The following is a 14,235-nucleotide window of genomic DNA, read 5'->3' as shown; positions in this document are numbered from 1 at the left end:
ATGAAAAAATAGCTATAATATAAAATAAAATTGTAATAGCTCAGGTACGAAATCGGCCGGTCGGGATCGACCGAAAAGACCACGGTTTAAATCCCCATGTCTCCAGATCGATTATTTTGTCATCTTTTTTCTAATTGCACTCATGATTTTTTATTTAAATAACCAGTTCATATTTTTTATTATTATGTCGTTAAAATCGGAAAATATTATTCGTATTTTATCAATATGTAATTCGTATTTAAATATGATTTCCAAAAAAACACCATTTACTAAAAATACCGAGCTAAGCTCGGTCACCCAGGTACGTACTTAGCTGTAAAGCTGAAAAGCTAAGTATTTTAGAAATAAAATTTGTAAATTGATTAAAACTTTTGTTGGCAAAACCTTGTTTATGCATATAGTGTAGTAGTTAGGTTTTTCTGAGTAAAAAAATTCAACTGGAAAATTGTTTTGATACATATATTTTCATTCTAAATACTTTGTAAGAATACGTGATATACCTACGTATTTTTATGTCGTTACAAAACAATTTTATAATACAAAACAAAAAATTAAGTACTTGACTCATGTTATCAATATTTTATTTTGGCATTTAATTTATATTCTAAGAAATTATAGAACCGTACCTACAATATTAAATACCAAACTATATTTCTTATAGTCTCTATAATTCTTTAGTTGTAATTTATTATGACACTTTATAGAAAAATTGTTTTTTACAATAAGTGTTTCTAATATTTAAAAAGAGTTAAAAAGTTTTAATGATATCATTGTAAACAAAAAAACAAAGCAAAAAGGAAAAAAAAAACGATTAAAATTAATGTTAAAATATAACAAAGAAGTACAAAGTAATCAAAAATATCCGATACGAGGGTACACAAAAAACAAAGTTACTGCAAGATTAAAGTACAAGAAATATTTATCACAACAAGTGGATAGACTGAAAAATTTAATAAATTTATTTAATAGTTTTTAAATTTAAAAACCGTGACTACGCTCTTAAGACATTTTAATTTAAAAAAAAAACTTCAAATAATACTTTAAAATTCACAATTTAACAAACTATCTAATAAAACAACAATCAATTTTGATTAAAAAAAAATACTTTTCACAAAAACACAACACAAAAAAAAAACACGGACAAGACCATTTCCCACACCCAGAGACAACCACATGCCAGGAATAAAAACATTGGATATATCAGATAAAAGATTGAAATTAATTTATTGCAAAGTATAACACCCCTTAGTACATTATACTTCATTGTAACACATTCGTGTAGTTTAATAAAAGATGACAAATTTTTAAATATTAAAATTAAAATTATGAACTCGTAATAAAAAAAAAAACTATAGCACTAATCTAAGGTTCGACTAATTCCTGCCACATAGCTGGAGGTTATAAAAAGTCACTTAGCCGAATCATGCTTCGAAGCACCACGTGGCACCGCCCTCTCCACGATTTCTGGCGACGTAAACAAGCGTCGCCGACTGCCACAGAACCGGAAAAGTCTAGAAAAATGTCTCGCCACTTGGTCACAACAGAAGCATTCGGCACCGTTCGTGACCGCCTCGCCAAGGACACCAACAAATCACACCCCGAACCTAGCCGTGGCTGGAGATGAAGAAAAAAGAAGGAGCCACTCGCCACAAGCACTTATATACTCATGAGCTTAAACCCTACTCACCTAATCCCCAACTATGGCCCCATACGCAAAACCACACATCACAAGGACCGCGCTAATATACAACAAGCCTAGCAAAAGAAAAGAGCAATTACGCATCAAAATAAATTAGTAAAATTATATATGTTATAGTTTGATGTACAAAGAAAGTAAAATGTCCTGTAGGTGGGGGACAGGTATGTATGTGAATCTGGATAGATAATTATATAGGTGAATTTATGTAAGTATGCAATGTAATGAAATGTATAAGTTTGACGTGTGTGTGTGAGTGTATACATTTTGAATAAATAAAATAATAATTAAAAAAAAAAACAAAAGACCCGCCTGCGTGAAGAACAACTAATAGAAAATCAACTGAAAAAGCTGAAACAAGATAAAAATTCAATATGCACACAAAGTCAGCGAAATAAATAGAAACAATATCAAACATTTTGTGCTGTACATTTAAAATATATTAATACGGTAGTCCTTCGAAACTTTATGCAACGTCGTAGATAACATGCAGTCGGAGACATGCACAAAGAGAGAATGACTTATCCTTCAATTTCATGCCTGCATATTATCTGTATTTGTTATTGATTTTATTAATGTGGGGCAGCAACGATCAGTCAAACTACGGAGATCTTCGAATGAAACAACGACAGACTAATTTTAACTACGTTTAATGTCGCGGTTTACAATATTTTAATTTTATACAAGAGAGATGTTCGGAGCGTTTACGTTTAATTTCGATTATTTTTCCAGTCACCGTCTAAAAGAATTTATATAAAAAAAGAATCCGAATCGATGGCTTCAGCGCCACACAGTGGACAACGGTAGCAACCATTTAAAACTTCACGTGTGCCACCATCTGCACACTAGATGGGGTTGCTTGCTAAGCCGCGACATACCCCCCGCCTTGGAAACACCGGCTTCCAACATCAGGCTTCATCGTTGGATGGCTGCAGCGGCAAAGGGCAAATTTTCGAAAACGCCCTCCTCGTCGTTCCGGTTGCGGTACGGATGTCGGCCACACGTGTAACACCATCAGTTCCCGGGTAAATGCGAGTTATGCGTCCCAGACGCCATTTAAGTGGTGGTAAATTTTCATCTTTGATGAGGACGAGACGATCAATGGTTATATCGTCATGATGAGTTTTCCACTTGGTTCTCTGCTGAAGTTCTCCGATGTATTCTCTGGACCACCTCCGCCAGAACTGCTGCCGCAACTGCTCTATACGGCGGTACCGGTTCATCGTCAGACCTGTAGCGTCAGAAATGGTCTCGCATGGCAGCGAAGTTAACGGTCGGCCAGTGAGGAAGTGACCAGGAGTGAGGGGAGTGAAGTCAGTAGGATCGGTGGATAGGGGTGACAGTGGACGAGAGTTTAAAACGGCTTCGATTTGAATTAAAACCGCATTCATTTCCTCGTATGTTAATTTGGCGTTACCAACAATACGTTTAAGGTGATGTTTGCAAGACCTTACACCACTCTCCCACAGACCTCCAAAATGCGGTGCATACGGTGGAATAAAATGAAAGTCAATACCCTCACATGAGGCGTAATCGTTTATTTGTTGTGAATTATTATGAATTAAATTTCGAATTTCTTTTTCAGCACCAACAAAATTTCTACCATTGTCGGAATAAATAGCTACTGGTTTTCCGCGTCTACCACTGAAACGTTTCAAGGCTAAAATATAGTCGTCCGTCGAAAGGCTCGTGACTAGTTCGATATGTACAGCTTTAGTTATGAAACAGACAAATAAACAAATATACGATTTTATTTGCCTAGCACCTCTTCCTTTACGATTCATTATCATAATAGGTCCAGCATAATCAACACCGGTCCGCTCAAACGGAAATCCCGCATCCAGACGTTCAGATGGTAAATTTCCCATTATAGGCTTAGATATCTTACCGTTAAATCGAGAACATGTAACACATTGACGTACGATTTTTCTCACAAGACCTCTTGCACTTAACATCCACCATGTCTCGCGCAGAGTGTATAAAATAAGTTGAGGTCCTGCATGAAGTAGCCTCTTGTGCTCATGATTGACTAACAAATTAGACATCCAGTGTCGACTGCACATTAAAAACGGATGTTTTTTATTAAAATCGAAATTAGACGAGTTTCGAAGTCGACCACCAACACGAATTAATTTTTTATCGTCTAAAAATACGTTTAATCCAGATACACGATTTAATTCTTTATTATTACCTGTGTAACTTCTTTCATTCATCAAATTATCATAAATAGTCGGAAAGGATTGCATTTGTGCAAAACGAATCAGCGTACACTGCGCTTCCCCTAGTTCGGACACCGATAACGAGCCGGTTTGTTTTGTTTTGTATCTATTAGCCTCGCCCCATCGAACGTTGTTTATGAATCGAAGTACGTAGGCCCATACGCGTTTAAGTTTTGTGAAAGACGAGTATTTATTAAATTGAATAAAATCTAAATTTTCGAAACTGCTAAAATTATGTACTACATTTGATTTTAAGTCAGGCAAATTTTCTAAATTAATTATATTATTATTTAACGAATTAAAATTACTATGACACTGCAAAAAAGACGGGCCGTTCCACCAAAGCTCACAATTAATCAACGAATCAAAGGCTAATCCTCTAGACAATAAATCAGCTGGGTTGTTTTCGCTCGACACATGCAACCACTCGGAGTCACCTGTCAGCTCGTTTAACTCGGTTACGCGATTTTGTACGAACGGCTTTAAGAGATGTGGTGACATCTTAACCCAACCGATTACGATGGTCGAATCAGTCCAAAAGATGACCCTTGAAAATGTTAAACGAATAACGTCGATTATTTTTTTATAAAGTTTTGCGCCTAATAAAGCACCACAAAGTTCTAACCTCGGGATACTTATAGACTTTAAGGGAGCAACTTTAGTTTTTGCGCATAATAATTTTACGACGATTTCAGAATCATGGTTATACGTACGTACATAAGCACAAGCGCCGTATGCACTTTGTGACGCGTCGGTAAATATGTGCAGTTCTTTGTATTGCGTGTAGTAGCTCATTACGTAACGAGGAATTTTTAATTCATTTAATCGTTTCAAAACTAACATAAATTTATTTCAAATAAGTTCGATATCGTGAGGTACTGGCGTATCCCAATCGAGCTTACTCAGCCATAACCTTTGAAGTAAAATTTTAGATATAATTACGGTAGGCGATAATAAACCCAACGGATCGTAGATTTGTGATATTATTGATAACATTACTCGTTTAGTCAACTTAGGTATATTGTTACACTCGTCTATTTGGGTAGTGTAATGTAGGTAGTCACTCTCGCTATACCAACCAATACCCAAAGTTCTATTTTGCGTGTGTTCACCCTTAAACTGCTGTGTTACCTGAGTATGAGGGAGTTCCGAGTTAAATATCCATTTACGTAGTACAAAACATCCCGAACGTAAAGTCGCTGAAACCTTTTCACAAATGGATATTAATTCATGATGATCATCACTGCCAGTAACCAAATCGTCAACGAATAAATCTTCAGTTATTACCCGAGCTGCGATGACGTCATCACAATCGTATGCGAGCTGACGTATACAACGCATACTTAAATACGGCGCTGATGCCGTACCATAAGTTACGGTGTTAAGCTGATATATACCTAACGGATCTGTAGGATTGTCACGCCAAACGATATACTGCAGTGACCTTTGATCCTGCTGAACAAGGAACTGACGAAACATTTTCTCTACGTCCGCACAGGCTACGTATTTATAACGCATAAATCGTAAAAAGTATAGAAAAAATGTCATTTTGAAGAGCCGGTCCCGGATACTGAATATCGTTAAGTGACTTAGAAGAAGTAGTTGTAGCACTCGCATCGAAGACCACACGAAGCTTAGTGGTTAAACTGTGCATACATTACAGCCTATACAGTCCACTGCTGGACATAGGCCTCCACAAGTTTACGCCAAAAATAACGTGAACTCATGTGTTTTGCCATAGTCACCACGCTGGGCAGGCGGGTTGGTGACCGCAGTACTGGCTTTGTCGCACCGAAGACGCTGCTGCCCGTCTTCGGCCTGTGTATTTTAAAGCCAGCAGTTGGATGGTTATCCCGCCATCGGTCGGCTTCTTAAGTTCCAAGGTGGTTGTGGAACCTTGTTATCCCTTAGTCGCCTCTTACGACACCCACGGGAAGAGAAGGGGTGGCTAAATTCTTTAGTGCCGTAGCCACACAGCACACTGAACTTGTTGAACTGAACTGAACTGAAGGTTGAACTGTCTTTTAATTGCGACGTATAAAGCGGGCCACACAATAACCATCCTAATTTAGAATTTTGGAGGTAAGGTCCCTTTTCTAATCGAATTCTATTATCGTTTAACAATAATTCCCAGAATAAATCAGCACCGATTAGTAAATCGATAGCCGAGGAAATATTAAATGATGGATCCGCAAGACGAATATTATTAGGAATACGTATAAATTTATTATCAATGTTTGTTGTAGGCAAACTAGACGTAATGTGCTGCAAAATGTAGCACCGAATTTTTTTACTATAATCGTTTATCTTAGAACGTATAATTATTTCACACGATTTATTCGATTGCGTTTTAGACATACCAACGCCCGATATACGTATAGTGGACTGTATAGGTTTCGTATTCAAACGTTTAAATAATTTTTCTGAAATAAAACTATGTTGACTGCCGTTATCCAAAAGCGCGCGAGCTGTAAACATTTGATTATTTCGATCTATTATATCTACTAACGCAGTGCATAGCAAAACCGGTTGTAATGTACTTCGCGGCCGCGCGTGGCAAGTAGCTAAGCTATGAAGCGCAGTCGACCGGCCGGCCGCTTCACGAGTCTCGTTTAAATCAGCTGATCGCCCGCTTTGCGTATATTCGAATTTATTCAAATTATTATTAATATGTAATAAAGTATTATGTTTGTTCTGACATTGCTTGCACGGTCCGAACATACATTCCGTTGCAGAATGACCTGAACAACGTAAACAATTACTGCATAGTTTGTTATCTTCAACGAATTTTAGTCTATCTTTAACCGACAAATTTAAAAATTTATAGCACGTATAGAGTAGATGATTACCATTGCACAAGAAACAACTATTATTGTCTGGAGAAATTCGTTTATTAGAACTAAATGACTTCTTAGAATTATTTTTATTATAATTAGTAGACGTGTAAGTATGCCCTATGATATGGCCTTTTGATTGGTAATGCTTATTTTCGCTTATAGCGTGAGGCTTATATTGAGGCAACTTATTTTGACTAGAATTAATCATCTCGAGGGTATTCGATTTATTTCTTAAGAATGTCAGTAAATCATCTAATTTTAGTCGTTTATTCGAATCAGTTAAAATTGATCCCTTATAATTCTCCCATTCCCGCTCAGTAGATGCGTCTAATTTAGATACAACTAAGTATATAATTATTGTATCCCAATGTTCAGTAGGTTCGTTTAATGATTTTAAAGCACGCAGGTTTCTCAGTGTAGTATCTATTAACCTACGAATCTGCAAGTGGGATTCCTGTTTGAGCGGAGTGATAGAAAATAATGATTTTAAGTGGTTCTGTATAAGAAGTCGCGTATTATGAAATCTACTATGAAGTAGATCCCAGGCATGCACGTAATTATCCGCTGTAAATTCCAAAGCGCTTATAACTTGTAACGCACAACCGCTCAGCGAAGCCTTTAAATAATGAAATTTCTGAATTTCGTCTAAGTCTGAACGGTTGTGTATCATAGTAATATACGAATTCCTATATTCTAGCCACTGATCAAACGAACCATCAAAGGAGGGTAATTTTATGTCCGGCAGCTTAACATTCGATTGCACTGACGATTTACTGCTAAATTTTAGACTTTCAACGGTATTTTCGACTATACTTTCAGCTGTAGCGAGAACGTTAAAATATAATGATTCGAAAGATTCTACATACTCAAAGTTTGCTGTATATTCCGACTCGGGTAAAGTTAGCTCAATTTGATTTTGTATGTTGTTAAAAGTATTAAAATGATCTTGAGCTGCTTGCATTCTTAATTTAACTTCTTTAACTTGAACTTGAGATATATCATTACATGGCAATGAATCTAAATATTTTTTAAATTGTGTTAACCGACCTTTCAAATTACCTCGCTGTTTTTTGAGTTCGGAAATATCTTTTAGTTGTTTTCCCAAGGGGGAAGCTGCCGAAGGCACTGATAATTTATCTTCAGTGGACATTTTAGAGGCCTACGTGTAAGAATAATGTAAGGTACTCACGGTTATACGAAGACTTTGAATCAGCACAAATCGCAAAGAAACGTCACTAGCCTGAAATGTAAATGATACGATTTTTAATTCAAACGTTTACGGGAAAGGAGTAGAAAGGAAATAAGACCTGACCGTTGACTGAAGAAGTAGCTGCGTCGAATTTTCCTTGACGAATAGCAGTCGGCGCGAAGTCCAATTTCTTGGTAGATCCGGCTCGAAGGACCAAATTATGGGGCAGCAACGATCAGTCAAACTACGGAGATCTTCGAATGAAACAACGACAGACTAATTTTAACTACGTTTAATGTCGCGGTTTACAATATTTTAATTTTATACAAGAGAGATGTTCGGAGCGTTTACGTTTAATTTCGAATTATAATTCTAGTCACCGTCTAAATGAATTTATATAAAAAAAATCGATCGCTTCAGCGCCACACAGTGGACAACGGTGGCAACCATTCAAAACTTCACGTGTGCCACCATCTGCACACTAGATGGGGTTGCTTGCTAAGCCGCGACATACCCCCCGCCTTGGAAACACCGGCTTCCAACATCAGGCTTCATCGTTGGATGGCTGCAGCGGCAAAGGGCAAATTTTCGAAAACGCCCTCCTCGTCGTTCCGGTTGCGGTACGGATGTCGGCCACACGTGTAACACCATCAGTCCCCGGGTAAATGCGAGTTATGCGTCCCAGACGCCATTTAAGTGGTGGTAAATTTTCATCTTTGATGAGGACGAGATGATCAATGGTTAAATCGTCATGATGAGTTTTCCACTTGGTTCTCTGTTGAAGTTCTCCGATGTATTCTCTGGACCACCTCCGCCAGAACTGCTGCCGCAACTGCTCTATACGGCGGTACCGGTTCATCGTCAGACCTGTAGCGTCAGAAATGGTCTCGCATGGCAGCGAAGTTAACGGTCGGCCCGTGAGGAAGTGACCAGGAGTGAGGGGAGTGAAATCGGTAGGATCGGTGGATAAGGGTGACAGTGGACGAGAGTTTAAAACGGCTTCGATTTGAATTAAAACCGCATTCATTTCCTCGTATGTTAATTTGGCGTTACCAACAATACGTTTAAGGTGATGTTTGCAAGACCTTACACCACTCTCCCACAGACCTCCAAAATGCGGCGCATACGGTGGAATAAAATGAAAGTCAATACCCTCACATGAGGCGTAATCGTTTATTTGTTGTGAATTATTATGAATTAAATTTCGAATTTCTTTTTCAGCACCAACAAAATTTCTACCATTGTCGGAATAAATAGCTACTGGTTTTCCGCGTCTACCACTGAAACGTTTCAAGGCTAAAATATAGTCGTCCGTCGAAAGGCTCGTGACTAGTTCGATATGTACAGCTTTAGTTATGAAACAGACAAATAAACAAATATACGATTTCATTTCCCTAGCACCTCTTCCTTTACGATTCATAATCATAATAGGTCCAGCATAATCAACACCGGTCCGCTCAAACGGAAATCCCGCATCCAGACGTTCAGATGGTAAATTTCCCATTATAGGCTTAGGTATCTTACCGTTAAATCGAGAACATGTAACACATTGACGTACGATTTTTCTCACAAGACCTCTTGCACTTAACATCCACCATGTCTCGCGCAGGGTGTATAAAATAAGTTGAGGTCCTGCATGAAGTAGCCTCTTGTGCTCATGATTGACTAACAAATTAGACATCCAGTGTCGACTGCACATTAAAAACGGATGTTTTTTATTAAAATCGAAATTAGATGCGTTTCGAAGTCGACCACCAACACGAATTAATTTTTTATCGTCTAAAAACACGTTTAATCCAGATACACGATTTAATTCTTTATTATTACCTGTGTAACTTCTTTCATTCAGCAAATTATCATAAATCGTCGGAAATGATTGCATTTGTGCAAAACGAATTAACGTATACTGCGCTTCCTCTAGTTCGGACACTGATAACGAGCCGGTTTGTTTTGTTTTGTATCTATTAGCCTCGCCTCCTCGTACGTTGTTTATGAATCGAAGTACGTAGGCCCATACGCGTTTAAGTTTTGTGAAAGACGAGTATTTATTAAATTGAATAAAATCTAAGTTTTCGAAACTGCTAAAATTATGTACTACATTTGATTTTAAGTCAGGCAAATTTTCTAAATTAATTATATTATTATTTAACGAATTAAAATTATTATGACATTGCAAGTAAGACGGGCCGTTCCACCAAAGTTCACAATTAATCAAAGAATCAAAGGCTAATCCTCTAGACAATAAATCAGCTGGGTTGTTTTCGCTCGACACATGCAACCACTCGGAGTCACCTGTCAGCTCGTTTAACTCGGTTACGCGATTTTGTACGAACGGCTTTAAGAGATGTGGTGACATCTTAACCCAACCGATGACGATGGTCGAATCAGTCCAAAAGATGACCCTTGAAAATGTTAAACGAATAACGTCGATTATTTTTTTATAAAGTTTTGCGCCTAACAAAGCACCACAAAGTTCTAACCTCGGGATACTTATAGACTTTAAGGGAGCAACTTTAGTTTTTGCGCATAATAATTTTACGACGATTTCAGAATCATGGTTATACGTACGTACATAAGCACAAGCGCCGTATGCACTTTGTGATGCGTCGGTAAATATGTGCAGTTCTTTGTATTGCGTGTAGTCGCTCATTACGTAACGAGGAATTTTTAATTCATTTAAACGTTTTAAAACTAACATAAATCGTATGAATCGTAAAAGTATAAAAATGTCATTTTGAAGAGCCGGTCCCGGGTACTGAATATCATTAAGTGACTTAGAAGAAGTAGTTGTAGCACTCGCGTCGAAGACCACACGAAGCTTAGTGGTTGAACTGTACATACATTACAGCCTATACAGTCCACTGCTGGACATAGGCCTCCACAAGTTTACGCCAAAAATAACGTGAACTCATGTGTTTTGCCATAGTCACCACGCTGGGCAGGCGGGTTGGTGACCGCAGTACTGGCTTTGTCGCATCGAAGACGCTGCTGCCCGTCTTCGGCCTGTGTATTTCAAAGCCAGCAGTTGGATGGTTATCCCGCCATCGGTCGGCTTCTTAAGTTCCAAGGTGGTTGTGGAACCTTGTTATCCCTTAGTCGCCTCTTACGACACCCACGGGAAGAGAAGGGGTGGCTAAATTCTTTAGTGCCGTAGCCACACAGCACACTGAACTTGTTGAACTGAACTGAACTGAAGGTTGAACTGTGCTCTTTAAAAACACCGTGATATGGCAAGAAAAGGTTAGGATATTCAACCTTATTCACACGTGTCATATGGCCTAACGATTCATATTCGTTTATAAAATCACGATACATACGTTTATATTCTGGTGTGCGCTCAAGTTTACGCTCTAATGCGAAAAACCTATTTTTTGCTAAATTATACGAATCACCTAAAACATCTGGTGATTGTTTCAAAGGTATGCGTACTGAAAACCTACCATCGATGTCTTTTTTAGTCGTATTTTTAAATAGATCCTCGCATATACGCTCATCAGCAGTAAGAATGTTACTGGACTGAGATACGTTTTCTATTTCCCAGAAACGTTTTAAATTGTCGTCTAAAGTTTGATTAAAATTACAATAAACTTGATCGGTTTCACTGTCTTTTAATTGCGACGTATAAAGTGGGCCACACAATAACCATCCTAATTTCGAATTTTGGAGGTAAGGTCCCTTTTCTAATCGAATTCTATTATCGTTTAACAATAATTCCCAGAATAAATCAGCACCGATTAGTAAATCGATACCCGAGGAAATATTAAATGACGGATCCGCAAGACGAATATTATTAGGAATACGTATAAATTTATTATCAATGTTTGTTGTAGGCAAACTAGACGTAATGTGCTGCAAAATGTAGCACCGAATTTTTGTACTATAATCGTTTATCTTAGAACGTATAATTATTTCACACGATTTATTCGATTGCGTTTTAGACATACCAACGCCCGATATACGTATAGTGGACTGTATAGGTTTCGTATTCAAACGTTTAAATAATTTTTCTGAAATAAAACTATGTTGACTGCCGTTATCCAAAAGCGCGCGAGCTGTAAACATTTCATTATTCCGATCTATTATATCTACCAACGCAGTGCATAACAAAACCGGTTGTAATGTACTTCGCGGCCGCGCGTGGCAAGTAGCTACGCTATGAAGCGCAGTCGACCGGCCGGCCGCTTCACGAGTCTCGTTTAAATCAGCTGATCGCCCGCTTTGCGTATATTCGAATTTATTCAAATTATTATTAATATGTAATAAAGTATTATGTTTGTTCTGACATTGCTTGCACGGTCCGAACATACATTCCGTTGCAGAATGACCTGAACAACGTAAACAATTACTGCATAGTTTGTTATCTTCAACGAATTTTAGTCTATCTTTAACCGACAAATTTAAAAATTTATAGCACGTATAGAGTAGATGATTACCATTGCACAAGAAACAACTATTATTGTCTGGAGAAATTCGTTTATTAGAACTAAATGACTTCTTAGAATTATTTTTATTATAATTAGTAGACGTGTAAGTATGCCCTATGATATGGCCTTTTGATTGGTAATGCTTATTTTCGCTTATAGCGTGAGGCTTATATTGAGGCAACTTATTTTGACTAGAATTAATCATCTCGAGGGTATTCGATTTATTTCTTAAGAATGTCAGTAAATCATCTAATTTTAGTCGTTTATTCGAATCAGTTAAAATTGATCCCTTATAATTCTCCCATTCCCGCTCAGTAGATGCGTCTAATTTAGATACAACTAAGTATATAATTATTGTATCCCAATGTTCAGTAGGTTCGTTTAATGATTTTAAAGCACGCAGGTTTCTCAGTGTAGTATCTATTAACCTACGAATCTGCAAGTGGGATTCCTGTTTGAGCGGAGTGATAGAAAATAATGATTTTAAGTGGTTCTGTATAAGAAGTCGCGTATTATGAAATCTACTATGAAGTAGATCCCAGGCATGCACGTAATTATCCGCTGTAAATTCCAAAGCGCTTATAACTTGTAACGCACAACCGCTCAGCGAAGCCTTTAAATAATGAAATTTCTGAATTTCGTCTAAGTCTGAACGGTTGTGTATCATAGTAATATACGAATTCCTATATTCTAGCCACTGATCAAACGAACCATCAAAGGAGGGTAATTTTATGTCCGGCAGCTTAACATTCGATTGCACTGACGATTTACTGCTAAATTTTAGACTTTCAACGGTATTTTCGACTATACTTTCAGCTGTAGCGAGAACGTTAAAATATAATGATTCGAAAGATTCTACATACTCAAAGTTTGCTGTATATTCCGACTCGGGTAAAGTTAGCTCAATTTGATTTTGTATGTTGTTAAAAGTATTAAAATGATCTTGAGCTGCTTGCATTCTTAATTTAACTTCTTTAACTTGAACTTGAGATATATCATTACATGGCAATGAATCTAAATATTTTTTAAATTGTGTTAACCGACCTTTCAAATTACCTCGCTGTTTTTTGAGTTCGGAAATATCTTTTAGTTGTTTTCCCAAGGGGGAAGCTGCCGAAGGCACTGATAATTTATCTTCAGTGGACATTTTAGAGGCCTACGTGTAAGAATAATGTAAGGTACTCACGGTTATACGAAGACTTTGAATCAGCACAAATCGCAAAGAAACGTCACTAGCCTGAAATGTAAATGATACGATTTTTAATTCAAACGTTTACGGGAAAGGAGTAGAAAGGAAATAAGACCTGACCGTTGACTGAAGAAGTAGCTGCGTCGAATTTTCCTTGACGAATAGCAGTCGGCGCGAAGTCCAATTTCTTGGTAAATACGGCTCGAAGACCAAATTATGGGGCAGCAACGATCAGTCAAACTACGGAGATCTTCGAATGAAACAACGACAGACTAATTTTAACTACGTTTAATGTCGCGGTTTACAATATTTTAATTTTATACAAGAGAGATGTTCGGAGCGTTTACGTTTAATTTCGATTATTTTTCCAGTCACCGTCTAAAAGAATTTATATAAAAAAAGAATCCGAATCGATGGCTTCAGCGCCACACAGTGGACAACGGTAGCAACCATTTAAAACTTCACGTGTGCCACCATCTGCACACTAGATGGGGTTGCTTGCTAAGCCGCGACATAATGTAATTGTAAATTGGTGTGACATTTATTAATTTTTATTTGTAATTTTAATTGTATGTTTTTTTTTAACCATTGTATTTTATTTGAAAGGCTACACCCCGAAGTTGATCGTCGCCTAGGAGGCGAGTTTGGCATGGCATAGGCGTAGGAAAGAGCAAAGTCCAC

General features: G+C 37.5%; 2 protein-coding genes across 2 annotated transcripts; both read right to left on the bottom strand.

Annotated features, from left to right (window-relative positions):
• Window positions 1-8,218: 8,218 nt before the first annotated feature.
• On the bottom strand, window positions 8,219-11,256 carry LOC123659081. Its single transcript, XM_045594348.1, has 4 exons — window positions 11,123-11,256; window positions 10,671-10,772; window positions 9,636-10,430; window positions 8,219-8,903 (listed from the first exon to the last, which is right to left on the bottom strand). The coding sequence occupies exons 1-4, from the start codon at window positions 11,254-11,256 to the stop codon at window positions 8,486-8,488; spliced, it is 1,449 nt and encodes a 482-aa protein (XP_045450304.1). The 3' UTR covers window positions 8,219-8,485.
• A 520-nt stretch (window positions 11,257-11,776) lies between these two features.
• Window positions 11,777-13,512, bottom strand: LOC123659301. The gene is made up of 3 exons (XM_045594548.1): window positions 12,375-13,512; window positions 12,066-12,266; window positions 11,777-11,790 (listed from the first exon to the last, which is right to left on the bottom strand). Exons 1-3 carry the CDS (start codon window positions 13,510-13,512, stop codon window positions 11,777-11,779), a joined length of 1,353 nt encoding a protein of 450 aa, XP_045450504.1.
• Between the last annotated feature and the right edge of the window lie 723 nt (window positions 13,513-14,235).

This window comes from Melitaea cinxia, chromosome 13 (assembly GCF_905220565.1).
Source record: "Melitaea cinxia chromosome 13, ilMelCinx1.1, whole genome shotgun sequence".
NCBI classification, from domain to species: domain Eukaryota; kingdom Metazoa; phylum Arthropoda; class Insecta; order Lepidoptera; family Nymphalidae; genus Melitaea; species Melitaea cinxia.
The sequence above is the reverse complement of the archived record's forward strand: the minus strand, read 5'-3'. Positions and strand labels throughout refer to the sequence as shown.